Source organism: Electrona antarctica (genome assembly GCF_951216825.1).
Source record: "Electrona antarctica genome assembly, chromosome: 2".
Lineage (NCBI taxonomy): Eukaryota > Metazoa > Chordata > Actinopteri > Myctophiformes > Myctophidae > Electrona > Electrona antarctica.
The window spans coordinates 20,929,393-20,951,851 of NC_136807.1; the positions used below are offsets into that span (position 1 = coordinate 20,929,393).

General features: G+C 39.4%; 1 protein-coding gene across 1 annotated transcript; it reads left to right on the forward strand.

Moving 5' to 3' along the window:
• Positions 1-3,612: 3,612 nt before the first annotated feature.
• On the forward strand, positions 3,613-14,251 carry camk1gb (calcium/calmodulin-dependent protein kinase IGb). The gene is made up of 12 exons (XM_079520612.1): positions 3,613-3,710; positions 6,564-6,689; positions 6,876-6,950; positions 7,998-8,136; positions 8,461-8,593; positions 9,641-9,716; positions 10,442-10,554; positions 10,655-10,733; positions 10,867-10,954; positions 11,942-12,228; positions 12,321-12,409; positions 13,590-14,251. The coding sequence occupies exons 1-11, from the start codon at positions 3,628-3,630 to the stop codon at positions 12,367-12,369; spliced, it is 1,248 nt and encodes a 415-aa protein (XP_079376738.1). The 5' UTR covers positions 3,613-3,627; the 3' UTR covers positions 12,370-12,409; positions 13,590-14,251.
• Positions 14,252-22,459: the final 8,208 nt, after the last annotated feature.

Here is a 22,459-nt window from a genome sequence, read left to right on the forward strand (position 1 = left end):
CATCACCTACCGCTGTGTGTTGAGTTGACAAGGCAGACAAGCGCGTCCAAATTACGCGGATTATTTGGATAGCCCGGGTGGGTGCATCGTCGGAATTCCATTCAGCATCCCACAGTTTTTCTACATTTTAATATTATTCAATTCTGAGATTGCTTTATAAAATGATCTGCATGGCAGGCTATCTGTAAACATTCGCATTCTTGCCGCAGTGTTTTTCCAAGGATACTTGACTTTATTTATATTTATATTTTTGAGGAGCACTAGCCCCTCTATATTCAGGCTATTAGTGTAGATTTTTGTCCTACACAAAGATTAAATTCCCATTCACAATGAATGGAGAATTTGCATCATATGTGTCTGAGCAAATCGACATGTTACGTCATGATGATGTAGTACGATGATGAGAGCGTCCCTCACTTCACACGGGTGTGATTTTTATTAATTTGTATTCGTTTATCTTTTACTACACTGTTATGTTTCTGTTTAAGAATTCTTTTTTTTCTGACATCCTATTATTTATTATCTTAAAGGACCACTTTTAAAATAGCACAATTTTTATCTACTCAGTCTGTGTCTCATGGGAGGGCTGTGGGCAGTTCAGAAAGCCGTCCAGATGTCACTGGTAAAAAGAATCAAGTGAAGTGAGGGCGCTAATTTTATACATTAAAGTCTAACTCATGTTGATTAGGTGAAGAAAGAGACAATATGACGTAATGAGGGACAATATGACGTAAATTGTCCCTTCATTGTCAATGACGTTTTTAAAACAAACATTGAACTAAAAACAAACATTAAACCTGTAGCCTACGTATATATAGGAGGGGCTAGTGCCCCTAAAAAAAGATACAAAAAACTATGTCCATCTGTAATGGCAGCAGAAATATGGAATAGTTGTGATAATGACCACAAAAGTTGCAATTCAATCTATAAATTTAAGAAAATGTTTAAAAATGATATAGTTGAAAAATACTATAAAACATTGCCAATAAACATCTTATAATGCATCATTTCCATCTCCATATGATTCTACCAAATGTATTCCTTTGCTTGCCTGTTGTATCCATTCTTTGTTGTTCCTTTTGTTATTATTTATATTAATGTAATATAAGTAAGTCAAAGGGTAGGGTAGGCACAATATAAGCTACGGCTTCAGCACACCTTTTCGGTCCAAACATTTCCTGTAAAGTTTCGCTGTAATAATCATGTACATGTTTTTAAGACCGAAATAAACTATTCATTCATTCGGGGCATCCAAGCTAATAGAAACTGCAGACATTCTATTCCTGAAAAGTTGCAATGCAATAATGGAAGCCATCGTTCTCACGATAATAAAAATCTGAATACCGGTATATATTTTTTTAAATATTGTTTCAAACATCTACCTAACGATGATGTCACTGGTGGACGGGTTTCTGAACTGCCCACAGCCCTCCTATGAGACACAGACTGAGTAGGAAATAAATGTGGTATTTTATCATGAACATTAGTGAGTACCAATTATATGAAGATAAGTTGAAAAGTGGTGAAGTGGTCCTTTAATGTGAAGCACCTTGGGCTACATTGTATGTATGAAATATGCTGAAGTTGTTTTTATTATTACTTACTTAGGCCTATTTGATTTGTTTGTTGATTGATTGATTGATTGATTGATTGATTGATTGATTGATTGATTGATTGATTGGCTTGCCTCAGTGTACATTTTCATGTTCACTGCCGTTATTACCACTTAATAGACTAATGGATAACTGACTTGTCAGTCCTGGCTATACTGTGGTGTCTGGTGTAAGAAAATCACACCCATGTGAAATGAGGGGCGCTCTTGTCATCGTACATCAATTTATGTTAGCGGACATTTGACATTGCTATAAGGTATATAAGGTGTTCCCTTATTGGCCAAGCGCTCCCACCAATGTGATTGATTAGCCGATTTGCTCGTTTACATATGACGTAAGTTTTCCCTTCAATGTCAATGGCGTTTAATGTTTTGATGTTTAATTTACGTCATATTTAGCGGAATTATCAGCTCTTATCATCATACATCATCTTGCATCATCTCATACTGGCCAATCAGAATGCCTGTGATTGGTTGGCTGATTTGCTTGTTTACATATGATGTAAATTTTCCCTTCAATGTCAATGGCATTTAATGTTTTGATGTTAATTTACGTCATATTTAGCGGAATTCTGATGTAATTTCTCCGTTCATTGTCAATGGCAAATATTGAGATGGGCGGGGACAAGATTTTGCGGACATTTGACTGGAATTCCCCTTTCATTGTCAATGGCAAAGCTTGAGACACTGAAAGCTGTTTATAGAAGGGGCTAGCGCCCCTTAAAGATAAATCACACTTGTGTGAAATGAGGGGCACCCACTGTGGCTGCCACACGATTGCAGATTCACTGCCACTATATACTATATACTGTACAAGACATGAATGCAGTGTGTTATTGTATAAATCAAAACCAGTCACAAGATGCTTATATTGGCCACGCCAGCTAGTGCCCCTAAAAAAATGCACAGCACCTGTCAGCCCCTCTTGACAATAAACATTCTAAATTAGTTTAAATGTATTAGCCTAATCAAATTCCACAGACAAAGTAAATTATTCTCAAGGGTCTGTTTATGATTACTGTAGTAGGCCTATGCATTGTTGACACCTGCTACATGTCATCCTATGCTGGACATCCATCCTCACATGGGGTGCATACTTTGGCCTGTACAGAGAGTGCAGGTTGTAGCTACAGTATTATATCAGTATAAGCATAACCTACATCTTGTGTTTGCAAACTTATTTGGAGATGGGATGCATTTTTTTTAATTACACACATCAAGTAATTGAATTGCTCATGGTTTTACTCACTATCGCTGGAATTGTTTGGCTTGTGTCTCTTGGCTATGCATCTTTCCGCTGAATGTTTCTGCTCATATTTGCTGCTCATATCTGCTCACATACATGTTTGGAACTTTGGAATGAACCTCATTAAACAGACAGTATTAATCTGATCAGTTAGGCTATTTACTCTTTGGGTGCCTGTTCCAAGATCAGGTCTCCAGAACAACAAATCCCTTATATAAGGCCACAACTGGTTAGGAAGCTATAGGCTTATACCTGTTCACATAATGAGTGTAATTCTAATCCCTCAAATCCATTTAGCTGATTGGAACTTTCAATATTTTTGTCCAGAATCGTTTTTTTTTGTTTTTTTTGTTTTTTTACAGTAGGCTATGTATTGCTGCAGATACAGTATATGAAACAGCTCTTGTTTTCACATTTGGTACAGATTACATTTTTTATGGTTAGGGTTATAATAATCAGAACAGTGCTCTACAGTATGTTTGCTATATTCAAGATGCACATTTTGACTTATAGTTTTAATAACTGTTAATTTTCTAATCTGAACATTATCCTCTTAGTAAGGGGGAAACAAAGGAACTTTAATTTCTTTTCATTTTATCTTCTACAACTACATGTTTAGATTATCTTTACGGTTATTATTAGAATTAGATACATGTTAGCAAGGCCAGTTTCCTATCTGACGTGCCATTAGACCTTAGTTGTGTGACACACAATGTTGTGATGGGTCATCTGTTTTCTCCTCGTGACAGAAATCCCTGCTGAAGCAGACATGGGTCGTAAGGAAGCTGACTGTGTGTGGAAGGACACTGTGAACATCCTGGAACTATTTGACTTCATGGAGGAGTTGGGATCGTACGTATTCAGTCTCATCTTTCTCAAAGAACTGTCACATCCACCGTTGTGCTTGGAATCTGTGATACAGTGGTACACTAGTAACTATTGGCATGGCCTGATTGTACTGTTACACATGGCTGAGTAGTACAGATTATTGGTTTGATTGGATTGACCTGTGGAGACGTACTTTACTGAAGCCTTAAGACACAAGATACCCTGATCGGTCTAATTTGTTCTGATGGTGTCCGGTGGGACAGACAGCTTAAGCTGATCGCTCTCAAAAAATCACACCCATGTGAAGTGAGGGGCGCTCTTATCATCTTACAACATAATGTTTGTTTAAGCAACGGGTGCTAATGTTTGTTTTAGTCCTCAAAACAAACATTAAACTTCTCTTTATTGTCTATGGCGTTTTCGTAAACAAGCATCGATGAAAGATAAGCATTACAGCTCAAAAATCACACCCGTGTGAAGTGAGGGGCACTCTTATCGTACATCATCATGCATTATCTCATACTGGCCAATCAGAATGCCTGTTGCCAACTTGCCACAAATGTACGTCATATTTGGCGGACATTTGACCTAATTTCTCCTTTCATTGTCAATGGCAAATATTGAGATGTGTGGGGTCAAAAGCTGTATATAGGAGGCCCCTCAAAAATATCAGCAGTAGCTGATCTTCTTCTTCTTCTTCTTAACACTTTTTAATCTTTAAAAATAAAGGTGCTAGAGTGCCCAGCAAATGAGACAGATTTTACTCTGAAAAACCTGCCTTCCATTTCCCCCCAAAACCGGGAGGTATAATGTTCCATTACTACCTCGCACTAATAAGTGATCTCTCTGTATAGCGTTAATATTCCAAACGAGATGCTTGGTTAAGTCAGAAATTAACATCTGCATTCTGATCAAAACCATGGACAGCACCGTAAATTCAGATATAATACCAAGTTTTGTCGGCCCGTAAACAAGGAAGTGAATGGCTGTGTGCATGCACAAAACATGTCCGGGAGCACTGAACAAGACGTTGCCTAGCAATGGCTGCTGTCAAACAATGGATTTTAGCGGTTACCATTAAAAAAGGACCTAAAGACGTCTCTGTTAACCATTTAAGCCCTCTATTCTCTAGTCATGTATGTGATACGATATGTCATAATAGTGAAATTAGCTAATCTGCAACAAGGCGATGCAATATGAGCATGTAGATCAGATATTTTGAGAACACAAATTAATATTAGGGGTCAAGCCCGATGGGGTTCCGCCATCTTTCACTGTTTTGGCATTTCTGTGCTGTCGTTGTCCGGTACCGGCTCGCCAGAGTTACCATGTGGACCCCCACATGGTAACTCTGTCATTTCTTGACCGTTTCGGACGCGGGGCGGCTCGTCGGAAACAGCCCGGAATCCTGGCCGCATTTCTGGGGGTCTGGATGTTCCAGGGACCCCCCAGGGACCCCCGGGGACCCCCACACAGTAACTGTCATTTCTCGACCGTTTCGGACGCGGGGCGGCTCGCCAGAACCAGGCCAGCCCCCTGGGCCCATTCCTGGTGGTCTGGATGTTCCGGGGATCCCCAGGGGACCCCAGGGACCCCCCGGGGACCCCCACATGGTAACTGTCATTTCTCGACCGTTTCGGACGTGGGGCGGCTCGTCGGAACTGGGGCGGCACCCTGGCCACGTTCCTGTGGGTCTGGATCTTCTGCAGACCCCCCGGGGACCCCCACACGGAGTTGCACCACTCACTTCACATGGGTGTGATTTTTTCTTTATTGCTTGACCCCGTCTTATTGCTGCTTGACATATTATTTATTTTATGTTTGAAGAATTTAGCCTATTATGACTTGACCAAAATAGGACCGCCAGATTGAAAGTGGTTATGGATGTACCGTAGGTTTATGCCATCCACTATACTCTTTCTTTGTTATTGCCTATGCTGCATTTATGAGGTCTCGTCTCTCCCTCAATCTGAAAGCAAAGAGGGTCGTGCTTAGCGTTCCCTGTCATTGCTCGAATGAACATTTGAATTTCTCTTGAGAATCACAATTAAAGTCAAGGAGAGCCTCTGAAGGAAATGCATTTTAGTAACCATGGAGACATCAATTGTGCAAGGATGTTGATTTTGGGTGCCTTCTTTTTCTTCATCTACGCGTCAAATTCATTTTGGACATGCTTGGCAACGTGTGACAACTTCAAGCTTTAACGTTACTTTCAGCATCCTGAAAGGCATCCACTTAAGTCCTTTACTCATTAGCACGAAGGCATAACTGTGACAAGTGGGAAATAAAACAGATCAAACAAGTTCACACTGCCTTTGTTTCTAGCTTAAAACGTGTTCCAGTGGCACTGGAATCAGTCAGCCAATGTTAAATTGTTTTGTTAATTTCTCCCTCTGCATTCTTTTGGCTAGTTCACAATCACAGTCCACAGTATGACAGACTACAGTACAGTACAGTTCCTGAGTCCTTGACTCTTGTCTGTGACCAGGCCTAAAGATTAGGGGCTTGGTCTTTCACCTGCTCTGCACCGTGACCTAAGCTTCATATACCTGGAGCCCTTGGCTTTCCATTGCATAAGGGATTAAGGGCCTAATCCACCTGGTGGAACAACTATTCCCAGACAGAGCTGATGATGGCAGCAAGTGAACTTGACTTGTGAACTCTGATTCGCTTCATTAAAGAGCAGAACTTTTGCACATCTACAGATCAACTATGTGCATCAGAGTTGGCCATGGGTTGACTAATGCAGAAGAAAAAACTTCTGCATACTATTTTATTAATTTGCAAATAAAAACATTTATTAGGTCCTGTAAATGTTTTTATTTCAGTCATTAAACACTCTGGTGCCAATAACTCATTCTGTATTATAATTAACAGGGGGGCCTTCTCTGATGTTTACCTGGCAAAGGAGAGGAAGACAGGGAAGATGTTTGCCATGAAATGTATGAAGAAGAATCAGAAGACGGACTTCAATCTGGATAATGAGATTGCTGTGTTGAGAAAGTAATGAATCCTCCATTTGTGATGAGCCTATCATTCAGCTTCATTTCACATTCTGAAGGCTTAAGATTTTAGAGCATTGTTTTGTGTATACAGAAAATGATCAAGGAGTCATTTTTGGCCCTGCATAGAATCCATTTTCCTACATTATGTGAAAGATGAAAGCTAAAATACTATTCTTTCCAACAGGATCAACCACAAGAATGTGGTGGGACTGGAGGATTTTTATGAAAGTCGGACTCATTACTACCTTGTCATGCAGCTGTGAGTTTGCACATTTTATGTCCCTTTAAAGTAAAATGGCAGTCCTTCATAACCCTCAAAGGGAAGGTTCCAAATGTATAAATGCATGTCATATAATATATAAACTCAGATTAACTACTTAAAGCTGCACTCTATAACTTTCATGTCTTACCCAAGATTCAAACCGGGTCTCTTGTACAAGTGAGGACATTTTTACCACTGAGCTAATAGAGCACACTCTCAGGGATAGAACATTGAATCGCCTGCATGCCCAAAATAGGGTAGCTACTAGCCAGGGTTAATGTGGTTGAAGTGCATTATAGTCCAGTAATAATGTAATTTGACCTCAAACTAATTGCAAAATAAACAAACTCAGCTGATTTTGTATCTTCAATATATCCTGAATAACAGAAAAAAAGATGCCTGGAATTGTCCAAGGGAAGTGTTGAAAATGGCCTGTACAGTATGGCCACCATAGACATCCTATATAAGGCAAATATTTTCTATTTTCTTTCCTTTTGCTTGTCAAACTAGGGTGTTTTCATGATGCTGAATCCATTCCCTGATGAAGGCTTAACCGCCGAAACGTTGGATTCATTTGTCTTACCTGCTACGTCCTAATAAAATATTGGCACTCTGGCTATTGGCGTGTGCGGCCACATTCTTGTTTTTTCAAGATTTCCTCTGCTGAATCCATTCCAAGCATTCGTTTTGCATAAAAACACTCATTGGGCTAAATTTGGCCATAGCCGTTATTAGCCCAAGGAGTTTTTTTGTGCAAAACGAATGTTTGGAATGGATTCAGCATCATGAAAAAATATATATAGGATGTCTATAGTTTCCATACTGTACAGGCCATTTTCAACACTTTCCCCTCAGACAATTCCAGGCAACTTTCTTCTGTTATTCAGGATATATTGAAGATACAAAATAAGCTGAGTTTGTTTCTTTTGCAATTAGTTTGAGGTTGATCCTGTATTTTCCATAGATTTCCTGTACTATTAATGTTACTAATTTGTCAGTGACATGTTTTGATATTTTTTGTTGTTCGGCGTTGGATACCGGCAGCGTTACGGGTGGTGAGCTGTTTGATCGTATTCTGGAACGTGGGATGTACTCAGAGAAGGATGCGAGCAGGGTCATTCAACAGGTGCTGCAGGCTGTCAACTACCTGCACGAAATGGGAATAGTGCACCGTGACCTCAAGGTAGGACATAGTCAATATAATTTAAAGTTAAATCCTTATGTCAGTGCTTCCATTTGGAAACTTGGTTTAACACATGTTTAACCCAAGAAGTCACACATTGGCAACTTGACGACGCAATGTGACATAGCTCTGTTTACACAATGCTGTACCTCTTTCAACTCTATATACTTTCCTCATTTTCAACAGTTTTTATTATATTTTGACACTTGCTTTGGCAATGTAAACGTATGTTTTATCATGCCAATAAAGCTCCTTTAAATTGAAATTGAATTGTGCGGAAAGTCGCCGAATCAACACCTTGACTATCTCGTTGTCTCTATGCAGCCAGAGAACCTCCTTTACTACAACCGGGACGAGAACTCCAAGATCATGATCAGTGACTTTGGCCTGTCCAAGATGGTACACAACGGTGAACATCATGCCATGTCAACAGCCTGCGGCACTCCAGGATATGTTGGTAAGAGAATATGACCAGTGTCAATATGAATGATCTATGGTTGGATATTGGTGTTTGAAAATGGGTCAAGGACAGGGGGGGATGATGACAGTAAGATAATACAGACTACAGCACAGAAAACATCATTTATTATGCATTGGGCTCTGTGATACTCGACCGGTGTGCACTGTGCATGGTTATTATAGTTTAGTTGTTCAGTTGTTTTTGTTAAGTTTACTTTTTATTAGTTATAGTGTTAGTTTTTATTCATTTAAATTAGTTTATTTTTTGTCAGGGGTACAGTAAGCCTGTAGCACATGCCCTAAGCTTATGAAAAGGCTAAAATGAAATTTAGTGAGCATGTTATGTAGACAGATGTCTACATAACATGGTTATTTGTAGACCTAGCATCCTATAGTGTGTATAGTTTCAATGCACAGATTATAGTTTTTTTATTTTTTATTATACTGTTACTTTAGACTGATGATATTAGGTTCTTGGTTTACCTATGATCCTAAATTACTAGATTACCCCGTGTTTTTCTTGCTTACAGTAAATTGCACTGGATTTAGAGCGTCTGCTAAATGCCTAAATTGTAAGATTCAAAAAGGTCATGAAAAGTATTGTGTAATAAAAACTCAACAAAACATCATGCCATTAATTTAGATTTATAATTTTATAATAATTTAGATCAAGATTTAGACCAAAATAGTATGAAATGAATCGTACAAATGAAATAAAAGGACAAAGACGAAAACTAAGGACATTTTCTCTATGATTTTAGTTTGTTTATTAGTTTTCAATACAGTTTCAATTGGGAGTAGAAGAGGAAAGTTACATTAACTATAATAACTTTTCCTTTTCTTTTTTCTTTTTACTTCATTTCAACATTTTCAACATTCCTTGACATTGGACTGCATAGAAATTACATTTGTGAGGCCAAACTATAATAACCTTGCCAATATGTCACCGTAGCTTTGACATCAGAGGACTAGTGTGGATGTTGAAACGATTTCAATTGTATTTTCAAATATGTTGCTGCTCACAAGAGTGTCTTCTAACTTCCAGCCCCTGAGGTGTTGGCACAGAAACCCTACAGCAAGGCAGTGGACTGCTGGTCTATTGGAGTTATCACCTATATTCTGTGAGTATTCTTCTGTTAACCATGCTTTGTCTTTATATACAGATGTAAAGTTGTCAAATTATGGGCTAATACAATAATTTTGACTTGAGAGCTACTTTCAGATCAACAAGATCTACCCACCAAAAAAAATAGTCAAATAGTTAAACAATGCACCTGAGGGGGCTTTGTAATAGTGAAGATGGCGTTACATAATAGGACAAACACACTTGGAATGGGAAATACAGGGGGATTTTTTTTAATTGGTAGGGTTTTTTGGTAACTTTGTAATGCTACTGATGTTTGTGATACAATACTTGAAAACAAAGTACTGCATTGTTTTGTTTGTTTGAGCTGGCAGACCCTTTTTGATGTCAATCAATGAAGTCACCTTAATACAAGTGGCAGATGCCTTAGTTTTTTACATTTGAATAATATATTTTTAGGCCCATGTCATGTGGTCTACCTTTGTGGTGCCTTTGTGATCTACTGGTATCACTGGTACTGGTATCGTCAAGGTAGATCACGATCTACCTTTTGGGCACCCCTGGCCCCTGGGCTAATAAGTGTTGTTCAATGTGATGATAAAGTTTTGATTGAGTTGTAGCACCACCTAGTGAGCATTTAGCATACAGTGTATAGGTTAAGCCATTTAAATCCAGGTTATACAGTATGTTATACGGTATACCTCTTAGGTGATTTCTACTATTGATCCAAAACTTGACACTCAAGCACCATGTTGTTTGCAGGCTCTGTGGATATCCTCCCTTCTACGAGGAATCAGAGTCTCAGCTCTTTGCGAGGATCATGAAGGCGCAGTATGAGTTTGATTCTCCCTTCTGGGATGACATCTCAGAATCTGGTAAACACAGCAGACACTGGAGATGCTACTGGACAAATGGGTTCTTCTTTACAGAGCACTGTCCTGACCATGATGGCTGTTTCTTTTTTCCTGCATGCAGCTAAAGATTTCATACGGAACATGATGCAGAAGAATCCCCACATGCGCTACACCACTGAACAGGCACTCAGGCACCCTTGGTGAGAGTCTCATATTTTTTTAATTATTCTGTGTTATGCCAGAAATGCTTAAGACAACCCATAGGACTGATTAGTGATACCGTATATCTACCTGGAATTCTAAATACCATGTGCCTCTCTCTTTCTTTTTCAGGATCATGGGAAAGACCGCAAGGAGCCAGGATATTTATTATTCTGTCAGTGTTCAGATCCAGAAGAATTTTGCAAAGTCAAAGTGGAAGGTAAGTCTTAAATGCTGTGCCCTGGTTGTTTTTATTGCCACTGACTTGGTGAGCTCTTTTGAGGTCCTGCCCCTGCAGAATAATTGGATGACTGCCCAAATCTTTCCTGATTAAGCACCATTTAATGGACATAATTACTTCATCAAGGTCTCTGATGACATGTCAAATAGGAGGATATATGTACAGAATGCACAATTATATTGGTTTGCGTTCGATTCGACAGACGTAAATCACCCCCTCATCATGTCAATCAATCTTTATTGTCACATCACATACAGGTAATATGAGTGAAATTCTTGATTGTGCACTGCAGACCCATCATTGCAGTTGAAAAAGATAGGTAATAAGAGGTAAAGAGGAGAGCGAGGAAAGGACATGCATAAAGTGCACGATGTGTAACTAATCTGCATAATAACTAGTGCATAGTAAAATAAGAGTCATGTATGTGTGCAGAGAGACCCTTTAAAACACAGGCGGTACAATAGGTTAGTGAACCAATAGGGAGCCGGAGGGGGGTCATTTGGGTCTGAATGTCCAATGTCCAACGACAATCAATGGAAACCAGGGACATGACCTTGCAAAGACGGAATGATGCATGTAGCTGCTCCAAATGTGCGCGTTTCATCTGCCCTGTGAACGCACCTCTCAACTCGATCAAGGTGTCAGATGTGAGTCTAAAATAATGTCCCCGCACTTTTTATGTCCTGGAGCCGGCTTCCGTTTCCAACGCTAGTTTGATCCACCCCTCTATTCCAAGAAAAGCGAGCATTCTTTCAGGCTAGTGAAGTGGCAACAGGCTTAGCTCTTATTCAGCAGTCTTAATTGCTGCTAGATAGAAACTGTTCAGAAGTAGTCTGGTGGTACTGCTTCCAATGCTCCTGTCACCAAAGACTAAATGTGAAAATGAAACAATAATTCAGATTTCTTGGCCATTTATATGGCTTTTAAGTCACACTCTAACACCTTATTGTCTCTGTGTGTTTCCAGCAAGCCTTCCATGCCACTGTGGCCATTAACCACATGAAGAAACTGCAGCTGGCCCATTCAGTAGGCCCTTCCAAACCCATTTTCGACACAGAGGCAGAGGAAATCAATGGCAACGTTCCAGAGACAAATCATGTATCCCTGCCCCTTCGCTCTCCTGACCTGAAGAGCCACTTCCATCCCCTGAAGCCCAGTCACACCCACAGTCAGTTTGAGCCAGTACACCATGTGCCTACTATAACTGAGCAAGCCAAGCACAACTACCACTCTGAGCCAGCTAACCTCAATGGGTTTGTATTAATTTGCAGGTTCTTCTAACGTTTGTCCTCACCACTACAGTACGAGTGATGGAAGACATAATCTTTCTGTCTGTTGTTTGCAGCTATGGCAAAAAGATGGAGAGCAAAGCTGGTGTGTGTGCTGTTATGTGAAAGCTTGACACAGCTCACATGGAATGAATCGTTTTACTAGGTACAGTGTGAATTTCTCCTTCCACATGCAGTAAAGGATCGCACATAATGACTACATCGTCACAGTCGTGCGGAAACCTTGTTGTATGTCCAAACCGCAACTTTTCAGGAAATTGAAAAAATATCCTGTGTTCCAATGGCTGGGTTTCCCAAATGACATTATGCGTAGGCAGTATGCATGTGGTTCTTCTCAACAACACCCCCTTTCACTGTGAACATAGATGTTCCGTGCATAGATGTGCCACGCACAATACCGGCCTGACCGATCAATAAAATAATGCTGAATTAACTAGCTTGTGGGTTAATAAATATAGGAGGTTAAATGGGAGGCTATTGTGCAGTCAAAGTTACCAATACAAGCTAGTTAATTCAGCATTCTTTTATTGATCGGTCAGGCCTCAGGCCTACCATTGCGTGACACATCTATGCACGGAATATCTATGTTCACAGTGAAAGGGGGTGTTGTTGAGAAGAACCGTCCACACACATACTCCCTATGCATAATGTCATTTGGGAAACCCAGCCATTGAAGTTATTATTTAGTCACAAGCTCTTGTTAATACTTTTCATTGCTTAAATAGTTATAAAACCACAGAGAGACATAACCACTTCAACCTGGCATCCCTATAAGCCTATCTCACAGAATTTCCCCGCCCCCCTTAATACGCCCCCTTTCGGGGTTAGTGGTGATAGCGTGACGTCACTCCATAGACGCTTCATGTTAACAGAGGTAATTTAAGAAGTCTACAACTTTTGTTTTCTCAAGGTAAGGTTTGTTCTATCTGTTCGAGCTGATTTACCATATTGTTTGCTTCATAATAATATTGGTCTGTCTCATTTTTACATTAGAAAATGTACTTAGATTCTCCAGAGAAAAAAACGTGTAAATGCTCATGTTAAAGTCACCACTATTTACCGGAAGTGGGCGTGAAAAACGGGCTGTGAGATAGGCCTATTTTGGACATGCCATTATAGGTGAACATAACAAAAAACAAAAAACGTGTTGTGAGCTTGTTGATCAGCTGTTAGTGCTTCTTTTGTGCGACACTGACATTAATTTATAAAAAGGAAAAAAGGAAAAAGATAAATCTGGACATAGACAAGATTATGCCTGACAGCGACAATCTATTTTTTGTTATTGGTTAAAAACAATGTTTCATGTGTATCTTTGCCCACCTCAGGTCAGTGTCGCTGAATGGACTCAGAATGTGGCTGACTGATATCAGCCGACCCATGAGAGTGGAAAGCAGGCTCTGAGAATGGCCCAAGCGGTCAGCAAGTTCCTGAATTCACAAGACACAGTTCAGAGTGTTGGTTTAACTCTGAAAGTGTATAAATCTGCTGTGATGTTGTGTGTATATTTTTGAGAGTGTGCCTATGAGTCTTCTCCCTGAATTTTACGTTACTTTATACTTTATTTATTTCCAGGACAGTGCATATTATTAATGAACATTTCAATCAATATATGCAACAATATGCCGGATGTAGCTAGAGCTCATTTCTATCCTTAGTCCCACATACAAATACACCACAGTGTGACAACATAACACATAGAGAAAAAAACAAAACATACAACTGCCTAGATTAAGAATAAAAATACCATACACAATTTAAACCCAACTAACAACCTAAATACCTACTGTATAGTCTAATACCAAGCCAATAGAAAATCAAAACAAACACAACACACCATAAGGAAAGTGAGAAAGCACACCAAAAGACACTGTTGAAGACAGAAGGGTTTCATGGGAAAGATTGATTTCCACTGTTCCACATAGTATTAAAGAATCTCAGTTTCCTTCAGAGGGGAATATAATCTCCCTTGATGTTGTACTGCACTTGAACTATCGAAGATATTCGATACAATCTAAAGTTTTTATTATAGATTTCTGAAATTTGCACATATACTGTTTATATGGTAAATATAAAATGGTAAATGGTGCATTTATATAGCACCTTTATCCAAGGCGCTTTACAGAGATTGTGCATTACATTCACCCATTCACACACACTTTCATTCATACACCGATGGCAGCGGAAACCATGCAAGGCACCAACTAGCACATCGGGAGCAATTTGGGGTTCAGTGTCTTGCTCAAGGACACTTCGACAGTAACTCTGGGGGAGCCCGGGTTCGAACTTGCAACCTCACGGTTACCATCCAGCCACTCTACCCCTGAGCCACCGCCGCCCATGTGTTAAATGTTATTATATTTAAGTAAATGCACAGCTATAGAGAGGTACAATAAAGCTAGCTTTATTTATTGTTCATTTATTTAGTCCACCTGCAAATTGAATGCATGATGGCAAAACTGCATGTGTGCTTCTAAAATTCTGTTATTACCGTGTATACTATATAACAGATTCTGGTCAAATTGCCTATTGCTGTCTTTTTTTTTTCTGTCTGTACTGATTGTGTTTTCTTGGCTCTTTTATATTTAATTTTTCTAAAACATTCACTACTTTTCTACAAAAAAAGAGAGAAAGAAAACAACGCACACAGGAGTTTGAATGAAAACAAATACACACACAAATACACACGACTAATGTAAATCGCTCTGGATTAAGAGCGTCTGCTAAATGCCTAAATTGTAAATTGTAAATTGCACACAGGTAAATACCACAAATACATCTAGGCCTTGACAACCAAAGGCACTTACAAACTACCAACTGTGAGAATGTCATTATAAATACCAGGCATATATCCTCAATGTACAAGCTATTTTAATAGTAATGCTGGGAATGTTCCTTCACCTTTTTTTCTGTTTTTTCTTTTTGTCCTGAGCTGTTTTGTGGATTTGTGTTCTCTACAGTATCATAAGTTGTTTTTCCTGTATGTGCATCAATAAAGCCTGTGTGTAGTCCCCACTTTTGGTACCATTGGTTTTATTAACCATGACCCTTTCTCTCCAATGTGACATGTTTCTTCTGATGTTTATCTGATTCTGTGACTATCTAGCTGCTATGCCTAACTAATCTGGCCTGATTAGATGACCCGTCGGTTATACTGTATAAGCACCACACAGGATTAGGCTACCCAAAGCATGAACATCGCCTAATTATATCTATAGTAATCATATACAAATATTCAAAAAGGAAGATTTTGATAATGAGATAACATTGTATGGTCTTCAGTTTAAGATGAAGAGAGCTACAATGCCATATCGCAGTCAATATAGTATCAAATCAGTTTAACCACTTTAACCCTATACATCGGTTATTTGAAAATAGCCAATATACAAGCTCACAATCTGCCAAGTTTGAGGACCACTGTCTTACATAACTCATTCCCTACTCCTTTTAAGTCGCAGATCTGTGTGTCTACCCATTGATAGAGCAGCACTGCTCTTTTTTTTTTTTTTTTTGCCGCTCTCAGATTGTGTATCACCTAGACACAGGATCTGACACGAATTTTGACCTGATGGTAAAAATTGTGTGTTAATACCAGTAAGACGCCCTGAGGGCGAGAACGGCAGACTTCTGGGCGAGTACTGGCGCTTTGGCATGGGGGTCAGAACAACATATGGAATGAATTCTGTACTGGCCATATATGGAGCGTGTCTTGAGTGTACAGGGTTTGATGAGGTCAGATCAACATATAGAATGTCTGAACAGGAAGGACGGGTGTGGAGGGATCAACATATGGAATGTCAGAACAGGTCAGCTCCATCTATGGAGATCTATGGTCTAGGTGATGAACGAGCCAACAAACCAACAGGAAATGATATGGCCATATCCATTCCCATATATGGGGAAGCGCCCTGGCGATGTCGTCTACGTCGCGACTACATATATGCCCATATATGGAGATCCCTGATGATGTCACATGATGTCACGTGATGTCACGAGGCATGACCATGGAGGCGTGGGTGACCAGACGTTACGGACTAACGGACTGACGTAAAATGTATGTTTTCATAGTAAATGCGACCTATGGTCTCAATAAGCACAATATCACCAGTTATTGCCTCTTGGGCAGGGTTTTTCTGCGGGTTTTCCCCCTCTCTCTCCCACTTCATCTTCCAACAACAACACTTCCAACAACAACAATACTGGCCATTCAAGCAAAATTTGTCCCAGAGAACCCAGCAATATGGGGCAACGGTCCCCAAGAAGGAGGGGGGGGGGGTACATTTCTAGTTCCAAAGCACTTCCTGTGTGTGCCTGCATGTGTGTGAGTGAAAGACGAGTATTGGAAGGTGTGGTGTGAAATAATTAGGAGATATAAACTGAAGGACAAAATTGGAATTCTCAAATGGTTTGCATATGATCCAGACTTCAGACCTAGTACACATGACATGAGGTTTAGAGGTTGGATTGGGAATGGCCTCTCTGCATATTGTACTCTTTTAAAACAGGGTAATGTGATGAGCTTCCAGGACCTGAAAGACAAATTTAATTTACAGAATCAGGACCTTTTTAGGTACCTACAAATCAGAGACTTTATAAATAGAAAGATATTAAGAAGAGAAGATGCAACGGGAGTAGAGATCATTAAGATTTTCCAAAATGCGTATGCAGACTCTACTTATCAAAAGATAGTTTTAAATTTATATGTAGTGCTTCAAAACATGAAAGGAGATAATACTCTGAATATTAAAGCAAGATGGGAAACAGAGGGCAACCTTACTATATCAGCAGAAGAATGGGAAAGAATATGTAAACATCAGTGGAAAATGAGTAGTTCCCCCACATGGAGAGAATTCAGCTGGAAAAAAAGTGGCTTACAAATCTTATACCAACTATGAATGAATGGATTGATTTAATCTATAGTATATTTATTATGGAGAGAATTACATTCAGCTTCAGAGGTCAAGTTGAAGTCTTCACAGATAACTGGTTTAGATGGATTGCTCATGTTTCTACCATAAGACCTGATTTTGTATAGTTTCAGTTAAACCTGTTTAACCTGTATATGCACCTGTTTGAGGTACTTATGTATTATGAATGATCATCAATAGAGAAGAGAGGCAGACATCTCCCCTTGTGGGTATTGTACGTATATTGTCTTGTTTTGTTTTCGGTTGTATGTATTTGTCAATTGTCAGTCGTTTCGTTTTCGTGTATGTTTGATTAAAATTCAATAAAACGTAAATTGAAAAAAAAAGAAAGACGAGTATTGCTATTCTCCCTTTTTACGCATAATGTCTACTTTTTGGGTGGTCATCTTGTTCCCCTCCTGGCCCGCCTGACATGCCTGCCTGTGTCTATTTGTCAAAGTGTCACTGAGAAAGACACACCTCTAACTTGTCCCTCCCCTATCATCATGACCGAGCAGCCACCAGCTGGGTGAAGCTGAAACTGAAGATCTCACATTCACCTGATAGCATCAGCATGCAAAGTGTTAATTTAAGTATAGTGAGGCTGCCTGGGGACCAAGAGCTCCTGGTTGTCCCAGGTATGATGATGTGTGTCCATGAGTAAGAAAATGTAGTCTGATTTTGCAAATATACATTTTTTTCTTTCTTTCCTAGCTGGATTTGAATGTTTTCAAGAGTTTATACAGAATAAAAATATGTATCATCATAATATATTTTTTGAGTGGTGCAACCACTCCAAGGAACAGCAATGTCCGTCCTAACCTATGTGACGACTACAGTATGTGACTATGTTACTATGTTAATATGTTTAGAGTACCAGTAGGGGCAAAAGTGGCGCTGTTGTGCCAGAAACAGAGAGAGAGATAGTGCTGCACTGTTGCCTGCTAATGAGAGAGAGAGAGAGAGAGGGGGGGGGGGGGGGGGGAGAGGGGAGTTGCACCACTCAGTTCACACGGGTGTGATTTTTATATTCTGTTCAGTGTCACTGGCAAAGAACAGTCAATTTTATGAAAGCATGTTTTTAAATTTACACTATTTGCCAATCGCTTTAAAGAGTCAATAGCACTGCTTCAGCCAAGTTGGTCGCCTGCCCTGGCCTACACGTTTGGTAAATTGAACTCACTGTCATTTTTGCCAAAATGACAATGTTGTGAAAGGCAAGCTGGGACAAAGATCAGACAAATTTCACAACTCATTTGACTGACATTTGCAGTAGGCAACACAACAGGGTGAAAGTGCAGATAATTTCACACACACACACACACACACACACACACACACACACACACACACACACACACACACACACACACACACACACACACACACACACACTTTATTGGCATGATTAAACATATGTTTAATCATGCCAAAGTGTCAAAATAGTCTATAATAAAACAGTTGAAAATGGGGAAAGTATATACAGTTGGAGGGGGTACAGCAATGAGTACAGAGCTATGTCACATTGCATTGTTATGTTATATACAGGGTAGCTCTAATGCGTTATTAGAGCTATGGACCAGAGCAACAGGGTATAAAGCTTTTGAAACAAATAGCACCAATCTTTTGCATGTCATTTTGAGACAAATAGCAGCATTTTCCTCAAAACTAGTTAAATAGTATACAAAAGAAAAAAGCCTCAAATTTTAAATGTGCGTAAAAGTTGCAGCTCTGTTTACTAGATGTCTACTCGATACAGGTAGTCCTTAGGGTGGTTGCATTCCATTGGCTAACCTTTTATCACAGCAGTTCACAAATCTTGCTGATGTTCACAAACTTCGCACATTGTTGTATTTCTCCCAATATGTATGGGAGTTTTTTTTTTTTTTTTTTTTACATTGGTCATGTTTTCAATGTTTTCAACTCACTTTGGGTGTGTTTAATCTGTGGGAAATGTGCCTGATATCTTGGTATAGTGGGCAGGTGGTTAGAAAATGTATCTGTTTCAACCACATTTTGTGGGTTGTTGCATAGCCTGTCTTTCCTTGGGAGCGAGGTCTGTCTGTGGCGGCCTTTCTCTATTGCAAGGCTGTGTTCACTGAAAGTCTGTACCTAGTCAAGGCTTTTGTTTTGGGTTGTTTACCATGCTCAAGTATTCAGCCAATGTGTATTGTCTTTTTAGTGCTGGATAGCATTCCATTTTGCTTTGGTTTTGGGTTGTTTCTTTCCAGTATGCCAGGTAGCTTTCTTTTTGAGTTTTCCATCTGGTTGTGCCTGTGTTTGTGCAACGATTCCCTATTCCGCTATTTTGGAAAGAATTTAGATCACATCCGCCTGTCAGAGCAGAGGGCAGCTGAAGGTCAGAGCACTTCTAGACATCATGAATTCAAATAACCTTATCTGTTGGTTATGTGTGGAATGATCACTGCAGACAGCCTATGAACAATGCACATCAATCAATAAAGGGGTTGAGACTTAAGTCTTCAAGACTACGATTGGATACTCATCCACCTCTCCTCATTGAGATCAAAGTTGACAAAATGCACTCATGTAGTTCAAAATTCAACAGCATGTGTACAGTAGTTCATACACTCTTTAGATTTGCAGTGAATTTTCAATTAATTTTTAGTCATAATGACAAAGTACAGTAAATAAACAGTATGGTAGGCTACTTAAATGTCTTTCATTGAGGAGGGAAGTAAGAAAATGTATTAAATCAAGTCCCATCACCTTTGAGATAATTGTTTTATTCTGTTTGTTTTGTTTTGGGGGATCAGAGACACGTCACTGAACGTTGGACTAAATTTTGGATGCAACCTATCAGAAAAAGTCAATTGGTTTCTCTTTTGTGTACTGTGACACCTCCCATTTCTCACATGTGATAATGCAGCAGCAAAGTCAACATTATTACGTTTACCTGTCTTTTGGTTACCTCATTACACTATATGTGTTTTATTGCTTAATATGACCCCATGTGGTGACACACATACTCTTGAAGGAACACTGTCTACTCTACACCTCTTACCCACAAAGTCCAATCTCCAAAAGCCCGTGGCAATACTCCCACCAGCAACACTGACTGCATCAGCGAGATTGCACAATGTCTAAGGAAAGCTCTCTCCCCACAAAACAAACTACCGGTATGTACAAATACCTCATGAATATGCATTTCTTGTCTAGTCTGTGGGCGTCAACATGGATCTTCATGTGTTTATAATCCAGGATCTGTCCTCCTCTCTCTGCCTTTGGATAGCCTACTGATTCAAGACTGATTCAAGAATCTGCATCCAGGGTCCTACGACTACCGACCGGTATGTGTAATATACAGTAGCCTATATTTATACATATGCCTATATTTATTTTCTTTGTATTGTATAGTAGACTATAATATATACATGATTGTTCTATCCATGAAATTGTTTTATACCTTCTGTTTGTCCTTAACAGACTTGACTAAGACAACATGGATACCTTTGATGAAATCATCCCATTTGCCAAGGAAATGCTGAACCAGTGGCCCAGTCGGGGAATGGTGAAGATATACATGCTTGGCACCACTCTGGCCCTGTTTGGAGTGGTTGGTGGGCTGGTGGAAACAGTTTGCATGACATTTTCCGACCAGGAGACCAATGAGGATGGAGATGTGCTGTTGATAATGGAGAAGATGAGGAATAAAGAAAGACTGCAGTCACAGACTACGCATGTTAACTCAGAGGTTGTGGAAATTGTAGAAACAACTGATACTGGAATCAAAGCTAAGAAGCTGCTGACTACTGGGCAGAGGAGCACAGCCAACCGGATGCATGCTTCTTAAAAGAAAACAACAACAACAACAACAACAACAACAACTCTCCTCCATTAGTTACATGAAGTTTCAATGTTACACTGTAAACTCTGACAAAGTGGTGAATTAAATTAACATGTGGAAAAATAGTGACATTAAGTGTATTGATTATGTTATGATAGACTTTGTGAATTCTAATGTTTTACAAGACTGGTTGATATGACTGTAGGCTACAGTGATGTCCAGCTGCTGGGCAGCAACTTCTCTGTGAATACGTTTTTTGTTCCTCTTCCATTTCGTAGTTTATAAATTTACCCTACTTATATGAACGAATTGACATTATCTTTAGATGATTGTCTATTACCTGTGTGCTGCACTTTATTCCTCAAGATCACTTCCACTAATTCCAAATGAAATTCCTAAATTAATTTTAATCAATGAAGGATTCAAGTACATGACACAGCCAGTAAGAACGTTGAATAAAATGTTTTTTCCCCACTAACATGCACTTTAAATATTTAATTTAACAATTTGAGAATAGATTTTTCTGCAACTTTCCAGAAAATAGATCTGTCCCAAACATTGTCACTAGAGGGCGGTAGAAAAATAATCTTCGGCTATTCTGACACCCACAACATGACAAAGGATTTATTTAGTCATTGTAATATCATTTATTGGTTTAATACGAGTATAGACTACGTCAATGTATCCAATCAAGCGGTGGCCATGGCACCCAGAGGTTACTTAATGCAGGGGGGGGGGGGGGGGGGGGACTATAAGTCCTTACCCTAAAATGTAATTTTATTCTCAAATGGACACATTTTAAACATTTACAAAGTTTTATACTGTGGAAGAAACACATTTTAAAAAACACTGTGAGATGTCACTTGTCACATGTCACTCTGCCTCTGATTGGCTTACCCACAAATGAGAGGCAGAGTAGGGAGATATCACCTTGCCTCAACTACTGAATGAAGCTTCATGGAAAACATGTGTGTGATTCTGCCTGGACACCATGTGTGTGTGAGGCCCATCCACACAGAGTGCAACATGGTAAAACTCTTAGAGTGGCTGGTGCTGTGTCACTTTCTCAATAGCTCTGGTGTCTATAAGGCATCAAAGTGTCTATGACCTGAGTACCTGACCAATGATGTCAGCCTGGAATTGGATGCCACCAGTGCGTAACACAACAGGACACAACATACTGGAGCACAGCACAACCATAAGTCTCATCTTAAGTGCTGTGCTCATGTCATGTTTACATTTGTTTAACTAAACCTTCATAAATATGTATGCCTTTTTTGTTTTAACTTTCAATAACCTTTATTCAAGGGATAATTGATATGGTCTCACATGGACTGCACTGCAGAGTTCATTTTTATGCCTTTGTGAAGTTGGTGTGTATTTCAATTTGGGACATTTTCTCTATTTCCAATACATTTGTCTGAGTTGTACTTTTGTGGTGCTGACTTGTGCCGATTATACAACATGTTTGCAAAATAGTAAT